This window comes from Hemiscyllium ocellatum, chromosome 1, assembly GCF_020745735.1.
Source record: "Hemiscyllium ocellatum isolate sHemOce1 chromosome 1, sHemOce1.pat.X.cur, whole genome shotgun sequence".
Taxonomy (NCBI): Eukaryota; Metazoa; Chordata; class Chondrichthyes; order Orectolobiformes; family Hemiscylliidae; genus Hemiscyllium; species Hemiscyllium ocellatum.
The window spans coordinates 152684705-152709852 of record NC_083401.1 but is presented as its reverse complement, the minus strand read 5'-3'; the positions used below and the strand labels follow the sequence as shown (position 1 = coordinate 152709852).

Here is a 25148-nt window from a genome sequence, read left to right as displayed (position 1 = left end):
TGAACTTTTTTTTCAACTTCAGCATTGACAACTGCTGCAGCAGTCCCAACTTAGTTCCAGTTCAGATACAGAAACTACTTTTGTAACTGTCTATTCCCCTCTACTGTTTGTGCATCTATCCAAGCAAAGTTGGCCAAAACACGAAAAGGTGGTTTGAAGTCCGTCAAGTCGGCTTTGTATCCTTGAGAGCATTATACCTCTGCAGTCCTTATGTTGATATGTCTCATGCTCATGTCTCAACTGTTAACTGTGTGCCTCGTGGTGCAAAATAGCTTTACCCGTTTTCAGATTTTAAAACATGGAGTGAAGAAAACTCAGCAATCTCATCAAGCCAGATTCTGCCACAGGCCACTTGTATGTCTTCTGAGAGTTACATGCACATAACTAACCTCAAAGGTAATTGGACAGTGCAACAGTATTTTCTATCCTGTGTGAACAGCGAGACATCCACTTGATTAGCCATGTGGCAAAGAAGTATTAGAATTTTTTTTATTTGAGGGTGGAATTTCCAAACCACACAAGTAAACTTCAGTTCATGAATCACTATCCAACATCCTTGGAGATGGGTTTGCTCTTGTTCAGAACTTAATTGAACCAGCAATAAAAATACTGTGGTTACAAGGGCAGGTAAGATTTTGGGAATTCTGCAGATATTAACTCATCTTTGATTCTATTAAGTCTGTTCACCATCTGGTGAGCACAAGCAAGCAGTGTGATGCTATACTGTCCAGTTACTTGGAATAGTGCAGCTCATTGACATTCTAGAGATTGGATACCATCCATGGCGAAGCAGCCTGCTTGTTTAGTTCCCAATGCACCATACTAAACATTTGCTCCTTTCATCACGAATGCAGTGGTGTACAGGATTTAGTAAAGAAGTTTGTCATTCTGCTTTGACACAGTGATTTCTACCACTTAGAAGGACAAAGACAGCAGCTGCCATGGAGCATCACCACCTGCAATTTCCCTTCCAAGTTTCACATCATCTTGACATGAAATGTTAACACTTTTCCTTCACACTGAGTCAGTCTTCTGGAACTTCCTTCCTAACTGCATTATGGGTGGATGTATCTCCAACAGTATTTGAAGTGGGCTGATCACCAGACTCTTCTCGACTGTAGCTAGGAGCTAACAATGCTGATCTAGCCATGGATAAAAATAAACCAAAAAAATCATGCCAATGTGAGTGCAATACTGACTCATAATTTGGAAATATCCTAAATAAAGCTATGCTGTAAATACATGAATGTAATAGCACTGATTTTACAGTATTCCTAGATACACTGGCAATAATAGGGTTTTTCTTACTTCAAGTATTTTCGTACTGCAAAGAGAGCACGGTTTACTATATTGAACATTATCTGTTTTTATTATACAGATTCCATTTCTCTGGGAGAGGTAATTGAAAAAGAGTGCAGGCAAATGTGGGACGGTTTGACCAGCTTAATTTCTGAATGTGACATTGGAAATGCATTTCCTTTGCAAATTGCATCAAAGCTGCTAGTGCAAGAGAATGACGGCTTACTTGAAGGTAATTAAGTTTTAACACGATGGTTATGTAATATTTTCTGGTAGCTTTGATGTAAGTAAGAGTTCTTCGTACTAGGAAATATATCAAAGATTCATTGTGCACAAATATTGAATCTTTACTGTGGGAGATAAGCATGTTTACATCATGTTTGAATTGAATCAGGGAATAAACAAATTCAAGAGGCTCTAGCGATGTTTCGGGAAAGTGGAAAGATTTATTGAGGGATCTCCTAATGTAGGACTGAGGATCTAAAGTCTCAGCTGACAACTGAGAAGTGGAAATAATAAAATTACACAGAAAATTTGAGTCTGAAGACACAAAGGGGTTCTGGAGGAGTTGTCAAGATTGGAATAGAATAAAACCATGACCAATTCATTGGTGCAAACAAAAGAATTGAAGTGGAGCAGTTAGATGGATCTGGAACCACACAGCTTTGTTAAAGAGGTGGTGAACAAGATTCAGTGAAGAAGTAGGACCAGTGTGGTCTGATTTTTGATATGTTGGAGAGTGGGGCTGAGTATCCATGACGAGAGACTTTTTGGAAAAAAAGATTCTTTTCGAACACTTGGACAATTTTCTTCATAAATAATTTACTCTGCTTTGAAAGTTGCTTTGTGGGAAAGCAGTACTAATTGGACTGGGCCAGGAAGATGGTTGAGGAAGGTTTTGCCCAGTATTTCCTTCTGTCACAGGAATGTCACCAGAACAGAGGCCTTTCATGACTAGTTGTCTGTCTTTGGGAATAATCTTTTGTTAGTTACTCCCAAAATTTAATAATTAAAACTTTATTATATCTCATTAATTTGCTCTTTTCGAAGAAGCACTGAATCAATTCAAGCCTTTTTTCAACCCTAAAAGTGTTTATTTTGATATTGTTCTCATTAGTTTAGGCTGTTTCCTTTCCATTAATCGACTTTGTATAAGAGTATACAGAATGGCAAACTATATTCTCAAATATTATCTAGTCAAACTAAATATTTTATATTCAGCGCTTTTGTGTGTAAGACTTAATACAGTTTATTCTTTAAACTGACTGCTCTCTGCAAGTATATTTCCTTGGGGTTTTTGCTACTTTTTCCACGTAAGCTTAGCAGATGAACAAATAAATATTAGCTTGACAGAATACTTTTTTTCTGAGTAGATGGCTGCCATGCTTCTTTATTTCACTTGTGACTGGACATAGCATCACAAAATGGTTAGTGTAGGAGGCAGCCATTTGGCTTGTCTTGCCTGCACTGACTGTGAATGTCCATTATGGCTCCATGCCATTCACCTCCCTTTGTCCTCTAACCCTGCGCATTATTTCTGTTCAAATAATCATCTTATATCTTTTTGAGCACCTTGATCGAATCTGCATTCGCACTTGTAGACTGTAACTACTTGCTGTATGAAAAAGCCTTTTTCTCATCACATTTACGGTATAAATAGATAAATGTGAGGTTATCCACTTTGGCAGCAAGTATAGGAAGGCAGATTATTATTTGGCTGTAAATTGAGAGAATGAATCTTCAGCAAGACCTAGGTGCGCAGGTGCAGCAGTCCTTTTTTAAAAAAAAAGGTAATTTATTTGTCAGTCTTTAGAGCGAGGGGATGCAAGTACACGAACAAAGATGTCTTGGTGCAACTACATTGAGCATTGTTGAGGCCATGCCTGGAATATTGAATGCAGTTTTGGTCTCTGTATCTGAAGAACGGTCCTCGTGCTATAGAGAGAATGTAGGAAAGGTTTGCCAAGTTGATTCACTGGAGGTTAGAAGAATGGGGTGGGAGTCGAATCTCATAGAAACGTTTAAAATTCAAACAGCACTAGACAGGTTAGATTAGATTAGATTAGATTAGACTTAGTGTGGAAACAGGCCCTTCGGCCCAACAAGTCCACACCGACCCGCCGAAGCGCAACCCACCCATACCCCTACATTTACCCCTTACCTAACACTATGGGCAATTTAGCATGGCCAATTCACCTGACCCGCACATCTTTGTGACTGTGGGAGGAAACCGGAGCACCCGGAGGAAACCCACGCAGACACGGGGAGAACGTGCAAACTCCACACAGTCAGTCGCCTGAGTCGGGAATTGAACCCGGGTCTACAGGCGCTGTGAGGCAGCAGTGCTAACCACTGTGCCACCGTGCCGCCCACTAAGGATGCAGGAAGGATGTTTGCAATGGAGTAGGGGTTAACATTTTGAGATTGAAATGAATGTCTTCAGTGTTTGGTGAGCTTGTAGAATTCATTACCACAGAAGGTGGGGTTGAGGCCAAAACATTGTTTTCAAGAAGGTAGAGAGACCTCTTCTGGCTGAGGGAAACGAGGCATTTCGGGAGGGTGGGTTTGGATATTGAGCTCTGATCAGCTGTGATTATATTGAATGGCTTATTCTTGCTCCTGACTTCTATGTTTCTGTTAGCTTCTACAAACCGCTTTCCAAATTTCGCATGTAGGAACAGGTTCTCCATACCTACCTATTCCAGATGCTTGAAAATGTCATCTGCCATTTTTCTAGAATGTTCACATCCTTCCTGAAGTCTGGCTGTAAATTGAGAGAATGAATCCAAACTGCATGCAACATTGAGGTCTAATTATGCAAATTCAGCACAAATTCTTTGCTCTTCAGTTCTATATTCTTGTTAATGAAATCTGTATGTTTATGTAACTGTTCTCTTGCACTGTCCTACCACCTTTAATGACTTACGCACTCAGCTCTTTACTCCTGGGCATTCTTTAGAATAGTACCCTTTAATTTTAATTGTCTCTACCTTCTTTTTACCAAAATATATCAAATTGCTCTTGAACTTTATCTGCACCTATATGCTCACTCCACCCACTTGCCCATGTTATTTGGAGTTCTACACTGTCTTTCTCTCAGTTTACAATGCTTCCAAGTTTTGTATTGTCTTTAAAATTAAAATGTTCATTGTCTCCAAGATCTAGAAAATAAGAGTCCCGATATGAACTGCTGAGGAACTCTTCATAAACCTTGCACAGCCTGAATAAATATACACTAATCATTGCTTTCTTTCCTATCACTCAGCCATTTTTTTAAACTACCGTGTTATAATTCCTTTTAATTTAACTTGGCTGATGTGCGGCAGTCTATCTAATTACTTTCTGGAAGTCCATATACATTATGATAATTGCATTGCTCTCAACAACTCTATCTCTTTAGGAACACTCCATGCAGGTTGGACATAGTCTATCAGGAAAGCTATACTGGTTTCTCTTTATTAACCTTTTGTTTCTCGATGGACTATTCATTCTGTCCTAAATTATTATTTCCAGACACTTTGTCACCACCAAGTTAAACTGAATTGTCTGTAATTGCTGGGCTTATCCTTGCATTCCAGACAAGGACACATGTCTGCGATTCTCCAGTCCTCCAGCAGCATCCTGAATCTTAGGAAGACTGAAATTTCATTGTCAGGACTTATGCAGTTTTCACTTGCTTCCTTCAGTATCCTTAGATGCATCTCATCCAATCCTGTTGCTTTGTCAACTTTAGGAATGAGCAGTTTATCTAATGTCACATTATCAGACTTGAACTCTTTCAGCGACTGAATGCTCTCCTCTTTCACCATGACCTTGGTGGCATCTGCTTCCTTGGTAAAAACAGATGTAAGGTATCCATGACCCTTGTTTCAACTTATACTGTTTTCTCAGCCCTAATCAACCCTACTCCATGTGCAATCCTTTTATGATTTATGTACCCATAGAAAACTCCTTGTTGTCAATCAGTAGTTAACCTTGATCCAAGTAGCTTGCTGAGATATTTCAGAGGGCAGTTAAGAGCCAGCTATATTGTGGTTTTGATGTTATATAATCCAGTCTGATTAAAGATGGCAGATTTCCTTCTCGCACATACACTTAAATGACTCTTTTATTGTCACATTTTTACTGGCTTCTAATTCCAGATTTCCAAAATATATTTGAACTTGAAATCCACTCTTTTCATTGTTGTGATTCTGTTCGCTGAGCTGGGAATTTGTGTTGCAAGCGTTTCGTCCCCTGTCTAGGTGACATCCTCAGTGCTTGGGAGCCTCCTGTGAAGCGCTTCTGTGATGTTTCCTCCGGCATTTATAGTGGTTTGTCTCTTCCCCTTCCGGTTGTCAGTTCTAGCTGTCCGCTGCAGTGGCTGGTATATTGGGTCCAGGTCTATGTGTTTGTTGATAGAATCTAGATTCTGCACTGCAGCGGACAGCTGGAACTGACAACCGGAAGGGGAAGAGACAAACCACTATAAATGCTGGAGGAAACATCACAGAAGCGCTTCACAGGAGGTTCCCAAGCACTGAGGATGTCACCTAAACAGGGGGCGAAATGTTTGCAACAGAAATTCCTAGCTTGGCGAACAGAACCACAACAACGAGCCCCCGAGCTACAAATCTTCTCCCAAACTTTGAACCACTCTGTTTATGTTGGGATTTGAACCCATTTCTCTGGGTCTCCGCTTACTAGGCCAGTGATATTACTGCTCTACCATGATTTCCCCAAAAGTAAAGTTTCATTTTCCCCAATAGGATCACACTGTTTTCAATAGATTGTAGTTAACACACATTTGACCAGTTTTGTGGAGATCCATTTCATAAATGAGTAAATTCTTCCCCATCTAATGACCCAACATGGCATCCACTTGCAGTGTCATACTGTCATTTGAAAACCAAATATATTACTGAGAATAGACTGCAGATTCCTTGCATGCCCTTATTGTTTCAGAATATTTAGAAGTGATTTAGAACTTGCTGAAGAGGGGGAGCTTTGAGCTCATGTCAGGTTTTAATGGACCAGGAGCTAATGCAGTATGCTTTGTGGTGGGCAAGTTAGAAGGAAGGAATCAAAAGAGCTGAATTGTATCACTGAGATGGCTTGTACAATGTGTAGTATCAGCTATCCTGGAAATAAATAGATTTAAATGATATGGTAACATGTGATGGGCTTAATAGAAATAATTGAATGTTGCTTTGTGAAGCTTCATGTTATCTTTTGCTACATGAAAAATTAATAGTTTTAAAATGTGTTCTAACAATTGGGTAGTGTCATTAATGTGTTGCCTTTGTTTTACCAGAATGTCCTGTGGAGGTACTTCCTGAAGTAGGTTTCATCCCAGTGAACATTCCCCTGGTTGAAGAATATGCCGGAGATGTTTTAAAGGTTATGCCTGTATTAAGCAAGTAAGTCATAGAGATGTACAGCATTTGAATTAAATTTATAATTTTGTGCATTTTTGCCCTTTTTAAAATTGATCTGTTGTCTGCTTTGTTTGGGGTGAGGGGTGTGGCTTTGCTTGCATGTAGGGTGTGCAAAGAACTGGATCTTGTAAGGTGGATCAGTAGTAAGTGAAAAAGGGCTGTTTGTGGTGAAAAAGGGCAGTGAAGCTAAGGAGAGTACTACAAAAACATTATCCAAGGTGGGGGGAGGGAAAGAGCTCCAAGAAGGTGTTTCTGGTGATGATGTGGATGTGTGTGATTGGTAGATTTGAAAAAAAAGTAGAATGTAAGGGAAGGCCAAAAACTACTAGTTTGGCTGGAAGGTAAGGGCATTTCTGGGGATTTGGGGAGCAGAGCAGAGTAGAAGGGGGAGGGAGACAGTGTACACAAAGGTGACTTGGGAGAGGACCAGTTAGAGGAGCAAGAGCGCAGGAGTGGTGGTGTCCAATTGGAATAATGTAGAAGATAAAATCATTTAAGATAAGTGGCATGGGAGCTGCCTAAAGGCATGTAATAGGGATGTCAGTGGGTCAGATGATGGAATTGGCTACGCATAATTTAGCTGTAAATGTACTGAGGGTTGCATATGTTTTACATAGCATGTTAGTATTTTATGACTGTAATTGGACGCCTAGTCGAACGCCTTCAGTAAAGAGTTCGTCAAGGTTCCTCATGGTAGACTGTTTAGCAAGGTTAGATCTCACGAATACAGGGAGGATTAGCTATTGGGAGACAGAACTGGCTCCAAGGTAGAAGACATGTGGAGTGCCACAAGGATTGGTGTTGGGACCACTACTTTTCTTCCTTTATATAAATGATTTGGATGTGAACACAAGAGGTATATTTCATAAGTTTGCAGAGACACCAAAATTGGAGGTGTAGTGGACAGCGCAGAAGGTTACCTCAGATTACAATGGGATCTTAATCAGATGGGCCAATGGGCTGAGGAATGGCAGGTGGAGTTTAATGCAGATAAATATGAGGTGCTGCATTTTGGAAAAGCAAATCTTAACAGGACTAATACACTTAATAGTAAGGCCTTGGGAGTGTTGTTGAGCAAAGAGACCTTGGAGTGCAGCTTCATAGTTCCTTGAAAGTGGAGTCGCAGGTGGATAGGGTAGTGAAGAAAATGTTTGGTATGCTTTCCTTTATTGGTCAGAGTGTTGATAATAGGGATTGGGAGTTCATGTTGCGGCTGTACAGGATGTCGGCGAGGTCACTTTTGGAATATTACGTGCAATTCTGGTCCCCTTCCTATTGACAGGTTGTTGTGAAACTTGAAAGGATTCAGAAAAGATTTACAAGGATGTTGCTATGGTTGGAATTTGGAGTTTTAGGGAGAGATTGAATAGGCTGGGGCTGTTTTCCCTGGAGCATGTGAGGCTAGGTAGTGACCTTAGAGGTTTGTGCAATCATGAGGGGCATGGATACGGTAAATAGACAAGTCTCCTCCTTGGGATGAAGGAGTTCAGAACTAGATGGCATAGGTTTAGGGTGAGAGGGGAAAGATGTAAAGGGGACCCAGGCAACATCAGAAGGTTGTGCATATATGGAATGAGCTGCCAGAGGAAGTGGTGGAGGCTGGTACAAGTATAACGTTTAAAAGGCATTTGGAAGGTATATAAATAGGAAGGGTTTAGAGGGTTTTGGGCCAAATGCTGGCAAATGGGACTAGATTAGGTTAGGATATCTGGTTGGCATGATCGAGTTGGACCGAAGGGTCTGTTTCCCTGCTATTTAGGAGTCTATGTATGCTTGAATTGTGCTGATTTTAAGTTCTCCTTTGCAGATACAAAATAAGTGCTGATTAAATTAGTGTGGGAAAGTATGAAATAGGAAGCCAATTCTTAAGCCAAAAGCTTGCATGTTTGCCCGCTGGTGATATTTCACAAGCTATAAACTGTCTCATTGTGTGGTAATGAAATTTATTTTTTAATGCAGGGACAGTTCTGTGGTCACATCACTTTCTGAAAACAAAATGTTTGATAATCTTTTGGATTGGTCTTTGGATAAACAACTCAGTGATGATTATGAAAGGACCAAAGCGTCAACATTTGGTAAGTTTGTTAACAACCGATTTGTGTCAAGTAATCTTGTTTATTTAATCCTGTATAATCTAGCCAATATTAATCAAGTATAAGTATTCAGTTTTAAATGCCGAATCCATATTTGATTTAAGGCTGTCGGCTGTAGCAACATGTAGGGTTTTATTTCATTAGGTGTCAACTGTAACTGTTTTAATTGTTGCGTTGAAGGCTGGTATGAAGAGGGCCGAAGGGCTTCTACGATGCTGTACTGTTCTACGCTCTGTTGTGTCATAGTGAAGTACAGCAGGGAAACAGACCCTTTGGTCCAACTTATCCATGCTGCCTGGATATCCTAACCTAATGTAGTCACATATCTCTTTAAACTCTTCCTATTCATACCCATTCAGATGCCTTTTAAAGGCTGCAATTATATTATACCAGCCTCCACTATTTCTTTTGTCAGCTCATTCTGTGCATGCACCACCCTTTGCGTGATGTTCTAATTATGTTGAGTATGTTACATAGTAATTTCTGGGCTACTAATCCTCACTGAACGGAAAGTTAACACCATGTTCTGTTTGTGCTTTATTCTTATCAATTTAATGTTTGCACAGGAGAGAAAACAAATGATCCTGTGGTGAGGAAACGCATGCTTCGAAGCTATCAGAAGTTGGTCCGATTTCACCGATTCTATGGATCAACACTAGAGGGCAATATCACAAAGAACATTATTACCAATGTGCAAGGGGCAACAACCACAGCACCAAAACTGTCCAATGTCATAAGTGGGAAAGGCAAAAAGTTACCGGTGAGTAGTACCTGAGGGTTTTAAAATGCCTTATCAGTTTTATTATTAGTTTTTATATTTTTAAAAATCAGATTATGGAATTGCTATTACATGTTTTTCTTACAAATTGTCACAAATTTAGTAAGTAATTATTTTGGATTAACCCAAATGGATGTTTTTTTCTTTTAGAAAGCTTTACCAGTGAGACCAAACGAATCACTTTGCGGCATGGGGAGGTATCTGATACCTCCAAGAAGCAATTCCCAGACTGGGTAGTATGTAATGAGAAAGAAATGTTTGGCAATCTGTGTGGAACCTCTTAGGGCAGAGTGACCACAGTATGAGAGACCATTCTTCATTAAGATGGAGAGTAGTCTAATTAATACTGAGGTTAGATTCCTAAATCTAAATAGAGGAAACTATAATGGTATGAGGTGCGAGCTGAGTATGATAAAATGGAGAATGTTTTCTGAAGTGATAATGTTGAATAGGTAATAGCAAACACTTTGTGTGCAGAGGGGAACTGCATTGATTGTTCATTCCTGTCATGCAGGAAAATAAAACGGAAAGGTGGCCCATCCATAGCTAGCAAGGGCAATTCGGGATAGTATTACATCCAAGGAATGTGTACATATTGGTCAAAAAATCCCAGCAGACCTTAGAATTGGCAGCAGTTTAGATTTCAGCAGAGGATGATGAAGCATGTGATAAAGTTGGGGTGGGAGGGAATAGAGTACAAGAGTAAGCTTGTGTTGAATATATATACTGATTTTTGAAGAGATTAGCCAAGGCAAACACAAGTCAAAACAGGGCAAGTTATAATGGGAACAGAGTTGCCAGACTGTCACAATACATACCTTGGTTCTGTCTTCATGAGGAAAGGTGCAAGCAGTGTTCCAAAAATTTTTGGGAATGCAGTGTTTATTGAGGGAAGAACTGAAGGAATTCAGTATTACTAGGGAAATTGATGGGGTTACAGGCCGATAAATCCTGAGGATCCAATAATCTTACATCCCAGAGGACTGACATATTTTCTACTCTCCCTTTTAAGTGATGTTAGTAGTGACCTCTGGAGCAGGTAGGACTTGAACCTGAGCCTGCTGGCTCAGATGAAGAGAAGCTACCACTGTCACAAGAGGCCGAATCCAGAGCACTCCAGGAAATGACTTTAGAAATATTGGATGCATTAGTGGTCATCTTTCAAGATTCTATAGATTGTGGGACAGTTCCTATGGATTGGAGGATAGCTAATGTAACCCTGCTGTTTTATAGAAGAGGTGGAGAGAAAACAGGGAACCATAGATTGGTTAGCCTGACATTGGTATTGGAGAAAATTCCAGAGTCAATTATAAATAGTTTAATAGCAGACTGTGTGGAAAACATTGGCAGGGTTGGACACAGTACATGTGGATTTGCAAGAGAGAAATCATGTTCAAGGAATGTACTGGAATTTTTGAAGGATGTAACTAAAAGCTGGTAAGGGGGAGAATGTGCATGTGGGCTACTTGTATTTTCAGAAGGCTTTTGATTTGGTGTTGATTAGCATATTGAAATTCAAGGTCATGGGCTTGGCATAGCATACTGACATGGATAAAGAACTGGTTAGCAGACATGAAATAGTACGGATAAACTTTTTCTGAGTGGCATACAGTGACTAGTGGATTACCGCAGGGCCCAGTTCTTGAAACCTAGCTATTCACAAAGTACATGAGTGATTTAGATAAAGCTAAATGTAATAACCCTCAAGTGTGCAGAGGATGCAGAGATTTTTCAGTATGATTTGGACAGATTGAGAGAGGGGCAAACAGTTGGCAGAGGTAATATTATATGGATAAATGAGAGGTTACCCACTTTGGTGCAAAAGCAAAATAGCTGATTATCTGAATGGTGATAGATTGGGGAAGGGAGAGGTGCAAAGAGCCCTGGGTGTCATTGTAACCAGTTGCTGAAAGTAAACCTACTGGTGCAGCAGCTGGTGAAGAAGACAAGTGCTACGTATGCCTTCACAACGAATGGATTTGAATAATAACCAGAGAGATGTCTTGCACTCGTTCAGGGCCTTGATGAGATCACACCTGGGATATTGTTTGCAGTTTGGATCTGAGGAAAGAGATTCTGGCTATGAAACAGGGCAAAAAAGATTTACTAGACTGGTCCCAAGAATGGGAGAAAGTGAGGACTCCAGATGCTGGAGATCAGGGCTGAGAGTGTGGTACTAGAAATGCACAGTAGGTCGAGCAGGAGAATCGATGTTTTGCGCATAAGTCCTTCATCAGCAATGAACCTGATGAAGGGCTTTTGCCCAAAAAGTCGATTCTCTTGCTCCTCGGATGCTGCCTGACCTGCTGTGCTTTTCCAGCACCACACTCTACTCTGGTTCCTGGAATAACTGGATCTGATTGATATGAATAGATGTTGTTAGGACTATATTCGATGAGGCTTCGTAGAATGAGAGGAGATTGCATATTATATCAGGACTGGACAGGGGTAAATGCAGAACAGGTATTTCTGCTGACCAAGGAGTCTATAACCAGGAATTACAATTTAAGCATATGGGTATAGGGCTTTTTCTTTGGTGTTGGGGTGGTGGGGGTTGTTGATTTAGCTCAGTTGGCTGGACAGCTGATTTGCAATGTGGAGTGACGTCAACAGTGTGGGTTCAGTTCCCACACCCCTGAAGCTACCATGAAGGACCCTCCTCCATGTTGACTCTGCAGTTAAACCATTATCGGTCGTCTTTAACCAGAGAGCAACCGTATGGTCTTCTGGGATTGTGACAGCTTTACTTTTGGCCATGTAGGATTAAGATGAAGGGAAATTACTTCGCCTAGAATGTGGTGAGTCTGTGGAATTCTCTTGCACAGAAAACAGTTGAGGCCAAACCTTTTGAATGTTTTCAAGAAGGAGTTGGATGTAGTTCTTGCATGTAAAGGTATCGAAGGGGAAAACAGAAGCCAGGATACTCAGGTGATGGTCAGCCATGATATTGAATAGTAGGGCAGGCTTGAAGGGCTGAATGTCCTACTCTTTCTACGTTTCTAAACAATTCGGCGTTTGTGTAAATAAAACCGAAAGAACTGCAGATGCTGTAAATCAGAAACAAAAACAGACGTTGCTGGAAAAGATCAGCAGGTCTGGCAGCTTCTGAAGAGCAAGCAAAGTGAACATTTCGGGCCTGGTGACCTTTCGTCAGAAGGATATTTTTTCAACTTTGGAAATTTGGGTAAATAATTATTGCATTCACAGTTTCATATTTCTGACCAGCGAGTGTCAAAAATTGAAAGATCAGGCACACTGATCTACTAGCAAATTTCAACTATGAGAAGTTCTGCTGAGAGCAATGAATTAAATTTATTTCCAATAAGGCAAAATGCTCTCCAGATTTCAACAATGAACCCAATTTTTCCAGTGACAATTCACTGCTGCTGTTTCAGCTTCAAGGTGGTGTCTTTGAGTTGATTGTTAATGTTCTCTTTGAAGCTGAGCAAATTAAAAATGGATTAAATATTTATTTCGTAGCCCAAGAAGAAAGCTGATCTAATTGCTGAAGAAAACATCAGGAAAAAGAAAGAGAAGGAAGATCTGAAACAAAGGGAACAATGGACTTTAATATCAAAGAGCATTATGAAAATGATTCAAGAGAACTTTGACCATGGCATTAAAAAGCTTGAGGAGTTTTTGAAGAAATGCTCAGGTGACTCCGTGAAATTGATTGCAGAGATGGATGTGCTTGAAAACTGCTTTAAAATCTGGGTAGAACACTGCCAAATGACAGGTTAGAACAATTTTATTATTTTCAGTTAACAGATGTGTGAAGTTCAGCAAATTTTCAGATTTTTCAACTAATGTAAGTTTTTCTTCTCGTCACAGATATTTCAGGAATATGGTTTGATTATTAACATGTATTTTATTACCTCCTAAAGCTCAGATACTGGTACCACTTTCCATTTAGCACTGTGGGATTGCTGGTCACTTATTGCACTTGTGGATATTTTAGGTGAGTCAGGAGAGTACTTGATGCCTATTCCAGTTCTAATCAGAAAAAAAAATAGGAACTCGACTACTTTTATTATTACTTGTAATTGTTTTTCGGTGTCCCTGTAATGACTGGAGTCATCAGGGCCAGCTGGATGAGGGCTGAGGAAAGATCTTTAATGGACTCCAGAGGTAACTGTGCAAGATGGTGGCAAGGGAAGGCATTAGGTAAGAATTGAAACCAGATAAATTCTGTTCAGTCAGTGAACAAGAGCCTTTGGAGAAAATGTGGCTGATCATGTGACTAAGATTCTTCAAATTTATTGTTGAGGGAAGCAGTAACCTATTCAACAAGCTTGAAAAGGGAAGAGAGTTAGAAACGAGACAAGAGTTTCTAAGATTAGATTAGCGTTGACAGTTTCTATAGAGGTTTAACTTTGAAAGAGATGTGAGTAGTGTTTGTGGATTTTTAAAAAATCTTTCATGAGATATGGGTATCACTGGCTAGGCATGCATACATTGCCGTTCTTTAACTGACCTGGAGAAGAATTGCTAACTAGTTATGATATCATCTGGAATGAATGCCAGGAAGGGAAATTGGAGGTTAATTATATGGACAGGGCAGCAGGACCTATCTGCACCTCTGACACAGGATGGGCTTGGATAGATCATGAGGGGAGATGGGTGGGAAGCGAATGATTTGGGTTCTAAGGTAGGCTTGTGTGGTATAGTTGGGGAAGTTTGGCTTGATGGGCAAAGGGATGTGCCAGGCAAGGTTGAATTAACAAGCTCAAACTTAATCTATTAATTCCAGATACTTGGTGCTACGGTCTAAGGGGACAGAGGGAACGGGTATTAGGAAATGTTTAGTCATAAAACTGATTGTGAAGCCTCTTCTGGAAGAATGAAGAAGAATGTGAAGAGGAGAAAGCCTGAAATTGATACAGTCCAGTTGGAATCAGATGGTGGTGTCATTATGCACATATTATTTCAAAATTATGATCTTTTGGATGTTTGGAAATGAAAAAGGAATCAAGCAAGATTGGAGAGAATATGAATTTTGCTGGGTCATAAGTAGTGAAGTTGGAAGTAGGGCAGGGTCAGCTATCAATAGCAAGTAGTGTTATGAATGGAGCATTGAAGACTCCGAGTTGGGCAATGGGAAATACCGTTGTAAATAACTTGAAGAGTTGGACACAGGAGGAGATAGACTTAGAACCAGTCAGGTAATCAAATGATAGATACAAAGTGGTTAGCAATGACCTTGCCTGTGATTGAGATCATAATTAAGGAATCTATTTGGTGATATGGTCAAAAGAGTGGCTATGAAAATGGATGTTAGTTTATGTTAAGGGAAGGTTAAGAAATTGGAGGAGAAACTAGGTGAGCTGTGGCTGATGGTGATTAAAATCAGTGAGTTACGCAGCAGAAGCTGAGGGGAAAAGGATGAAGCAATCTCAATAAGATTTTCTGAGGGGATGAAAGAATTTAAAGGAGAGTTGAGAACTTTGAAGGAGGAGGTGACAGAGGAATGGGTGTCATTACAGTATAAAACAGACAAACTTTATGTGAATAGGATTATCTGATGTTCTGTGCTTTCGAAGACCATGCTCCTCACTTATCTAGCCTTAGCTGTCAAATCTCTTGCACATCTCATGATGGCAGGGAAACTTTCTTAAATAACGTAAAATACACCATTATAAACTTCCCTATACAAAAGCAAACCAGTAGCTCTGCAGGTTGGGATAAGGTCTAAAGTATAGCACAAGATAAACTTTAATTTAAGGATCCATGTAATTTCGTTCAATGCATTTCTAGTTAATGGATCTTTGCCAGGAATGCAAAATTATAACATTTATCCCCATGTGTGAAGAAATTTTAAATCCAGGAGTGAATGAGGTGCTCAACCAAGTAAAAGTCGATATTGATCAGATTATTTTTGTTTCTTTAGAAAGCACGAAGAGAAACAATCTTATAGCAGGTCGAGTGATGAAAAGAATTCACAATATTTTGGACAAGTACGAAAAGATGATGGAAAAGAACCAACTGAAATTGATAGCTACTTATCTCAAAGAGCTTGGATTTGACAAATTAGCGCAATGTCTCCCAGACATTGATCAGGTGAAGTGAAATAGCTATCAATTCTCTACCCAAGCAACCTGGATTCATTCCCTTTTATGTTGTCATTGAAAACAAGCAGGCACTGTCTGAAGGTTAATTGCCAGTGATCTGGAGTTACTAGCCATGGTGATCCATTAAATTGACTTTTCCATGATTCTTAGTTTCCATTAATTTTCATGTTTTGAATGAACACAAATGAAAACAGTGACAGGAAGTTAAATTCTGAGTGGTTAGTTTGTTTCATATTTAAGTTTCTATAGGTTTTAGGAGTTAAAGTAGGACATTTGACCCATTGAATCTGCCCTATCATTCAGTATACTCATGGCAAATCTGGTAATCCTCAAATGCCCTTTTCTGTTTTATCTCCATAACCATTGATTCCCTTACAAATTAAACATTTTGTCTATTTCAGCCTTGAATGTCCATAATGACCAGCCATGACACCCATCTTCAGTAACAAATTCCATAGATTCGCTTGCTCCTGAGAGAATGAGCTTCTCCTCATCTCTTAACCGGGTGACCCCCATAATCTGAGATTTTCCATTCTGGTCCGGTGCTCTAACACTTAGCATCTGCTGTACCCAACCCCGGCAGAATCTTATATGCCACACTGAGGTTTCCTGTCATCCTTTTGAACTCTAAGGTGTTCAAGCTGAACCCAGTCAACCTTTCTTCATAAAATCTGTCTTGCCTGGGATCAACTTAATGAATCTCTGGGCACCTAATAATGCCAGTTTATCTCTCCTTACATAGAGAATCAGAGCTGTTCACCGTATTCCAAGTGTGATTTACTAAGTGCTTTACTTAAGCAAGACTGCCTGTTTCTTTCCTTGATTTTGCATTTGGATTCCTGCATAGAAATGTTAACATATTTGTAAAAAGTTCTGTTAGCTTGAGGGTCTTGAAGCAGAGAGTAGCAAATACGTTTTGAAAATATTGGAGTAAATTATGTAAATGGAAATTTATTCTGTATTTTATTTGAAACAGTTTATAAACACTAGTTTATAACTGCACATTTAAGTTAAAATCTGAAACACTTCTGATCACGAACCACATACTATAAGTAATATTGTACTTAGTTCATCTAAGTGGGCGGCACGGTGGCACAGTGGTTAGCACTGCTGCCTCACAGCGCCAGGGACCTGGGTTCAATTCCCGCCTCAGGCGGCTGACTGTGTGGAGTTTGCACGTTCTCCCCGTGTCTGCGTGGGTTTCCTCCGGGTGCTCCGGTTTCCTCCCACAGTCACAAAGATGTGCGGGTTAGGTGAATTGGCCATGCTAAATTGCCCGTAGTGTTAGGTAAGGGGTATATGTATGGGTGGGTTGCGCTTCGGCGGGTCGGTGTGGACTTGTTGGGCCAAAGGGCCTGTTTCCACACTGTAAGTAATCTAATCTAATCTAAAAAAAAGTAATCTAATCTAATCTAAACCACCGGTGGATGTGACTGTGAACGGGCGAGGGGCTGAAAGGAGGGGGCTGCTCCAGGATCTATCTTGTCTCCTTCCACCACTGCCCCATGCACCCTCCCGCATCCTCTCACTATTCCCCAATTAAGAGAAGCATTTTCTCAGCATTCACCTTGCCAAGCCCTTTAAGGATTTGACATTAATTCGATCATCTAACATTGCTTTGATCGCCAGGCCATATATTCTGAGTGTATTAAATGTCGCCTTCTAGAACCATCCGTTCATATCAGGAAACAATCGATTAAACCTTTTAGTGAAACTTAGCTGAAGAATGTGGTTAGTAATGATTTAAGCAATTTGTTTCTTAATTGCTGGCTTAATAGTTAAACCATAATTTTATTTTTACTTTCAACCAGAAAGTGGCACGTTCTAAAAATTCCAAGAAAGAGAACATGCTCACAGTTGGTGTTGAACCTGCTCGTTTCCAGCTGAAATTCATGGGTCCTTACTTGTTGCGCGATGAAAGAAATGATCCAGATCCTAGAGTTGCTCATTTCATTCCAGACACATGGCAGGTAATTATAAAATACTACTGTATAAATTTACAAATACGTTAATTAAGTCAAGAAAGGTTTCAAAATAAGTGTCATTGAAGTAAGATTACCTTGGCTTCAGGAGTAAATTTTATTTTTTGAATTCAAGCAAAATTCAAGTGTACTTGGACATTTCAATTTGTTCAATTACTTTAAATCCAACTGTTAAATTTCAAATCAATAACGTTTGCTGAAGACTTGTATGAGAGATTTGAGGGATACTGGGTAGAGAAAACTTACGTGGAACTTTCAAGACTTGAGTCACATCAGTTCACCACTTTTGGCAGTAAGAGGTAAGATATCATTGAAGATAAAAAATGTTACATTAGAAAATACCAATTTAGCACGTGTTTGCAACAGAAAAAATGAGTAGAATATACCCAAGTTTTCTGGTGTTGCTGTACCCCTTTTAGAGCATGGACTGCTTTGGCGTAAAGTTTGAGCTAATTTTATAGCGGTTCTTAGTGTTGTTTTTGTGTCTAATTAATTACAGCGCGAACTTCTAGATGCTGTGGACAACAATGAATCTGCTGTGATAGTTGCTCCAACGTCATCAGGAAAAACTTATGCCTCGTATTACTGCATGGAAAAAGTTCTACGAGATAGTGATGACGGTGTACTGGTGTATATTGCACCCACTAAGGTATAATTCATTTATTGTACATAATAAAACAAAGTATGTTTAAAAACGAAATATCTAAAGTGGTAGAATTATGGAGTTGTTTGATAAATGAAAAATATTTATTTGAGTTCTGGTTTGGATTTGAAACATTGCAGTTGCTGCATTTAAAGACTTCTGAATTGTAGGAGAAAGCATATACTTCCACATGAGAACTAATGTTTAGTATACGAATACTTGGAGAAAGTGGATCCTATTTTTAAAATTCAATTATTGGACAGCAATTCTTGCCCAGAGAGGACATTGCTGTGGATCTAGAGTCATGTATAGGCCAGATCAGGTAAAGGTGGCTGTTTCTTTCCTAAAGAACATTAGTGAACCAAATGGGTTTTTCCAGCAATAGACAATGCATTCATGGTCGTCATTTTTAAACTTAATTCCAGGTTTTTAAAATTGAATTCAGATTCCCCCATCCCCCATGTGGGAATTCGAACATGAGTCCCCAGAACATTACCTGGGTCCCTGGACTAACAGTCCAGTGACAATGCCTTTGGGCCATTGCCTCCCCTTGTAATATATGCTTAAAATATGGAAGTCTAAGTGGTCCCTAAAACAACTGATAAAGAACTTATTCGCAGCCCAATTCAATTTAATTTTCCTGGATCCCACCACTCATTAGGCCAAATCAGACTTGTCTGCAATAATTCTTGACAAGTCTGTCTGTCTGTTTCCAAGCCAGATCCAATATCAGTTGCGAGGTCATCTACAGAGCTTGCTGTGATATCGTTCAGATCTCTTGCTCTCTTTGGTCAGTAAAAATAACAAGTAGTTCGGAGAAGTCCGCCCCCTTTAATCTGTATGAATCCTTGAAAAAGTATTTTGGGATCTAGTTCTGTGCCTCAAATTCGTATTGAGAATTTTTATAGACAAGTCTTGTCTAAAGTAGGGGGTCTTTGCATATTTTTGGCTCCTCCTGGTGACTGCAAAGGCTTCAGGGGCAGTTGTGCTCACATTGTCAAGAGCATTTAGCTCTGCTGTGAATGTAGACGTAAGCTGATTTGGTGTCTGACCATTTAAGACCCCATCTTTATCAATTTGGGTTCAGAAAAGATTTACAAGGATGTTGCCAGAGTTGGAGGAATTGAGCTATAGGGAGATGTTGGAAAGACCTTGATTGTTCACCCTGCCCATGCCCCTCATGATTTTATAAACCTCAATAACGTCACCCCTCAGCCTCTGATGCTCCAGGGAAAACCGCCCTAGCCTGTTCAGCCTTGCCCTATAGCTTAAATCCTCCAACCCTTGCAACATCCTTAAATCTTTGCTGATTCCTTTCAAGCTTCACAGCAGGCTTTCGATAGGAAGGACTCCAGAATTGCATGCAATATTCCAAAAGTGGCCTAACCAATGTTCTGTACAGCTGCAACGTCACCTCCCACCTCCTATATTCAATACTCTGACCAATGAAGAAAAGCATACCAAACTACTCCTTCACGATCCTATCTACCTGCGACTCCATTTTCAAGGAGCTATGAACCGGCACTCCAAGGTCTCTTTGTTCAGCAACACTCCCTCGGACCTTACCATTAAATGTATAAGTCCTGCTAAGGTTTGCTGTCCCAAAATGCAGCATCTTGCATTTATCTAAATTAAACTCCATCTGCCACTCCTTAGCCCAATGACCTATCTAATCAAGATCCCGTTGTAATCTGAGGTAACCATCTTCACTATCCACTACATCTCCAATTTTGGTGTCATCTGCAAACTTACTAAGTAATACCTCCTATGTTCACATCCAAATACTGATAAAAACGACAAAATGTAGTGGACTCAGCACCAATCCTTGTACTCCATTGGTCACAGGCATCCAGTCTGAAAAACAACCTACCACTACCACCATCTGTCTTCTACCTTCTGTATCCAAATGGCTAGTTCTCCTTGTATTCCATGAGATCTAACCTTGCTAACCAGTCTCACATAGGGAAACCTTGTTGAATGCCTTAGTGAAGTTCATACAGATCATGTCTACTGCTCTGCCCTCATCAATCCTCTTCGTTGCTTCTTCAAAAACTCAATCAAGTTTGTGAGGCATGATTTCCCATGCACAAAGCCATGTTGACTATCCCTAATCAGTCCTTGTCTTTCCAAATACATGTAAATCCTGTCCCTCAGGATTTCCTCCAACAGCTTGCCCACCACCGATATCAAGTTCACCGGTCTGTAGTTCACTGGCTTATCCTTACCATCTTTCCTAAATAGTGGTATCATGTTAGCCAACCTCCAGTCTTATGGCAACCCACCTGTGGCTATTGATGATACAAATGTTATATATCTTAAAAACAAATGCAGGCATTTCACTTTTCTGAATTAACAAAACACAACCCCTCAAACATGCCTACACTGCCAAAAATGTAAACATGGTGTTCACTTTTTAATGTATTCTGATGAGCTGAATTGTCATGTCATAAAATTGAGTGTTCATGCTCTGAAGTCATACCTCAATGTCTTGTCCTCAAGTGAAAATCAGATGCTGTTCCTCAGATTGTGTTGAAACTAGCTGAAATGGTCTCCTTTCAATTAGCTGATCTTGCTAACTGAGTTAATAGTATTGATTTGAATGAAGGGCATTCTGCTGTGATTCATCCACTCTAGATAAGTCTCTAAGTCAATTGGTGGAGTCTAAAGTTGCTTTTTGGACACAAATCTGCAAATAAAAATTGATTTCAGGTCATTTGGTCTTGTGCATTTTGTGAATGTATTTTGAAAATTGGAATGTGTTTAATTGGTATCTGCTTCCTGGTGTTTGTTCAGCTGTGTAAACTGACCTTCATGGAATAACTCCTTTGCAGAAATCGGCAGCTATTGTGTTGCCCATGATATAAATGGAATATGTTTTAAGGACGATGCTGATTGCTGGCTTGCAATTGAAGCTTCTCTGCATAGCATTTGAGCCATGGGACCAATGCCCTTACGTTTATCTTTGATAAAATATTAACTTTGAAATGTTTCTTAATGCAAGAGCTTTTCAATTAAGGGCAACTTTGAAAGATGCATATTAACATTTAAAGCATCGGTATGCATGCAAAGAGCACTAACACACTGGAATCAACTAGTTTACATTGCTCGATAGAAGCGGTCACTTAAAAGGATTGCATTGTTATACAAATTATATGCTAGTTGTTTTGATTAAATTGGTTTTGCATGTGATAAGCAACAATGCTAAACCTGCAGTGATGAACTGTGCCTGGAAACCATAACTAACATTAAATGCACTTGAAATATGGATGAATTCAACTGAAAGCAAAAGATAATAGTGGGATGTATACGGGTAGCTGATTCTCCACTTGTTTTGGGGGTTGGCAGGCAAAATAAAAAAAACAAAATAAAATCTACCATAGATGCACTGCCCCTTTCTCAGGTGCAGTTATAAGAGCTGATCTGACCTGATGCCTAGCTTCACTTGGTATGTTGCAGTTAATCGTCATTCTTTTATGTGTTTACTCAAAACAACATCCAATCATATCTTGGTGCTGAAAATTATTTTCATTGGTTACTTTGGAGGTTTAATGGTTTTGACGTCCAGTCTATTTCATGTTTTAATGACTAGGCTCTTGTGAACCAAGTGGTAGCAACTGTTTATAACCGATTCAGCAAGACTTTACCTGATGGAATGGTGGTCTGTGGAGTATACACGCGAGACTATCGCCAAGATGCTTTAAACTGTCAGGTATCTTTTTTGCTCATAATTAAGCTAGAAATCTGAGACTTTTCTCCCCCTCTCCTAATTTATGTGACACCATTGTTTTGTTCCAATTGTTTGGCTGGTAGTTTATTTGCCTCATGTCCTGATCTTTTGGCAGGTGGTAGGAGACTTGAATGTGTTTTTTCTTCAATTGCTTAACTTAATTTTCACTGAAAATATTTAAATATTCCTCATCTTCTAAAACTGTCAAATTTGTACAACTGCGCATTGTAAGAAGCAGGTCCTATGACTTTAGAGGCTACTGTATATTTAAGATGGGTCATTCATTTTCAGATTTATTTGGCCAATTTTGTTTACGCATAATTACTTAGTTTTCCTGATGGGATGAGCATCGTTTTAAAATGGGCTTCCAAAGAATTAAGTACTTTTAGGTTATGGAAAGGGTGTATGTTAACCAAACATGTCTTCAATTTTTTTTAAAATTTACTATGTTTTTTCCTTCCCCTTATTATATGTTTCCATGCACCTTTATTGGTCTAACTTGTTTCCACTGCCATCGCACCTGACACAAGTCATTGCTCAGATGCGCCACAGTCATCTAGGTTCTGATCTCCAACATCTGCAGTCCTCACTTTTTTGCCTAAAAGATCACACGAATCAACTTCTGGGGCTAATTCAATGAAAGCTGACACAGTAATTTGCAGTTTATTTTAATCTCGAGGGGTAGTTTAGAGCGGATTGCTTGGTCTTTTGTGGAGGTCACTTGACTTTGCCATGTATTTTAGGATTCCTCTGATCAGATTTATGCCGTGATGTATTGAGACAAACTACAGATGTATTGAACTTGCCAAATTCAGTTTTGTCCAATTCTTTGTTTCAGATTCTCATCACAATTCCTCAGTGTTTAGAAAGTCTCATTCTTAATTCTCAACGACAAGCTTGGATTAAGAAGCTTAAGTATGTAATTTTTGATGAGGTAAGATGAAACTTTAATTGTAGCAACTTGAAAAGTAAAATTGCATTAATCTAGGAACAGAAATATTAACAGGTGCTTTTGCCTTGCACCCCAATGTGAGACCACCTTGAGCTATCAGTACGAGTAATGTGAGAAAAAATGATGTTGGAAATAAATGAATGCCCATATAAATACCTGCTCCCAGAAAATGTTCAAAGCTTAACATTTATAATTCTCATGTTTACTATTACTTCCCTGGTAGTATATTGAGTTACATACATTGAGCTGAGAGATCAGGCAATTCTTCTCTTGGGCCTTGAGTTAAGGGTTCTCAACCAAATAAGAGTTGGAAGATGTGGCTGTTGCTTGTCACTGGACTATGTTTTCACTGTTAACATTCAATAGATGTTGTTCGAAGTGTCCATCCCTATTTTAGCTGGTGGCAGAATCAAATTTATCTTGAATAATTTATTGTCATGTAGTCCAGAGTCAATTATGTAGACTTGTACGTGAAAGGTGATTACTTAGATGGGCAAGCAAAATATCAACATGATTATTGAAACTATTCTTCGATTATGCCGTCTTGAGAGGAACAAACCAAGATTTTGCTTCAGAGGACAATGTTGGAAAATACAATCTCACAATTGTATTGCTAAAGTGTTTTTAGATGAGACTGCTTTATTTTGTACAGATAATGTTTTGTAAGGTGAAAGTGGAATGTTTTAAGTGAATCTATGGTCATCTAATGTAACTAAATTTGAATTAGAGGACTCACCTTTTCAAATTCGATGTTTCCTGACTGATTAAAAGCAAAAATTAATATTGGGTCTTTATTATCCTGATGTACAGAGCTGAGTTCAGAAAACCAGTTTTGCTTTCTGCTGTTGACCACTTTCTTTATTGATGCATGATGCCACAAGATCATTTACAAGTTCTGACAACAAAATATGGAAGCCTCATTTGGTAGTACTTTGCTGTATTACGTGAATGGTCATAATGTTGCTGGAGGAGTGGTTGGGACAAGAAAATAAAAACAGCCAAATAAAGCGAATCTAAAAAATACATTCTTCTGACATGCCATGAAGCATTTCCGACCAGAGGAGGTGATAAATAGATACTTAAGAATCATCTATCTGAAGAAATCCTAGGCACATAATTTTCTTAAAAGGCTGACTCGAAATATATGCAATCATCCATCCATCAATGACTAATTAATCTTTGCCATAAAACTTGCAGGATCCTTGCTATTTGATATTCTGAAATCCACCCCTATTTGATGTAATGAAATAAACTTGCTAAATTCTTGTTGGTAAAAATTACTTGATTTGAGATTTAGTAGTCTTCATATCAGTTAGTTACTCTGTTTTGTTCATAGGTCCATTGTCTCGGTGGAGAGATTGGCGCAGAAGTTTGGGAGCATCTACTAGTGATGATTCGATGTCCATTCCTGGCTTTATCCGCAACAATCAGCAAACCGGAAGCGCTCTCCCAGTAATTTTTAAAATAATTTATGCTTGTTACATCTTGCTACTCTGATTAATACCAGTCGATTTGTCATACTGGTCAAACATGTGAGATTGAGAGCTGATAAACCATGGGTTCATGTGTTCCTTTGTGAGGTTAAATTCTTCAGTTTGCCAAATGTGTTAAATCCTGTGAACCAAAAGGTAGTGAAGGTCTACTTTAAAGCCATGTTCACCTAGAAAGGGATGTGGAAAGAAATCATAGGAGCTGTTTCTTTAGAAAGAGGAATTATGATCTTCACAATTAGGTTCGACCAATTCTCTGACATAGGGTGGACCTCAAGTTTCTTGCTTGATCATCTTGGTCTGACCATTACCAATTTGTAGGGTTAGAAGACATTCTGTGTAGATGTTTTTCTCCATCAGCGTCCTATTCCAATCCTCATTATTTGTAGAGTTATTTTCAAAATTTCAAATGTTACATTAAGTTAGAATTCCCTTTGTGGAACGTCTGATCCAGTTAAATTGACACTACAGCATATTCTAACATGGTATCAAACTGAATTTGATTGCTGGGAGCAAATTAATTATTTATAGGTATGTAAATATTGTGCTACCCATGCCAGTTTTCTGACTGTGCAATTGAGTCATTCACTTAATGAGAAACCACTCCTCCCTCACCTCTTGCCAGGTGTTAATACCTTTTTTTCCTGGTTTCTACATTTGCTCCTCATTTAGTATATCAATTTCTACTATTGCTCATAA

The 25148-nt window shown here is 39.3% G+C and overlaps 1 protein-coding gene across 1 annotated transcript in view; it reads left to right on the top strand.

Moving 5' to 3' along the window:
* LOC132816867 (probable ATP-dependent RNA helicase DDX60) overlaps nt 1-25148 on the top strand; it is a 95444-nt gene that overhangs the window by 31866 nt on the left and 38430 nt on the right. The window contains exons 9-19 of the mRNA XM_060826859.1: nt 1379-1531; nt 6593-6698; nt 8676-8791; nt 9376-9569; nt 13068-13323; nt 15475-15644; nt 17467-17625; nt 18137-18286; nt 21870-21989; nt 22846-22941; nt 24296-24411. Of these exons, the coding sequence (XP_060682842.1) occupies nt 1379-1531; nt 6593-6698; nt 8676-8791; nt 9376-9569; nt 13068-13323; nt 15475-15644; nt 17467-17625; nt 18137-18286; nt 21870-21989; nt 22846-22941; nt 24296-24411 (1636 nt within the window). The remainder of the gene's footprint in view (nt 1-1378; nt 1532-6592; nt 6699-8675; nt 8792-9375; nt 9570-13067; nt 13324-15474; nt 15645-17466; nt 17626-18136; nt 18287-21869; nt 21990-22845; nt 22942-24295; nt 24412-25148) is intronic.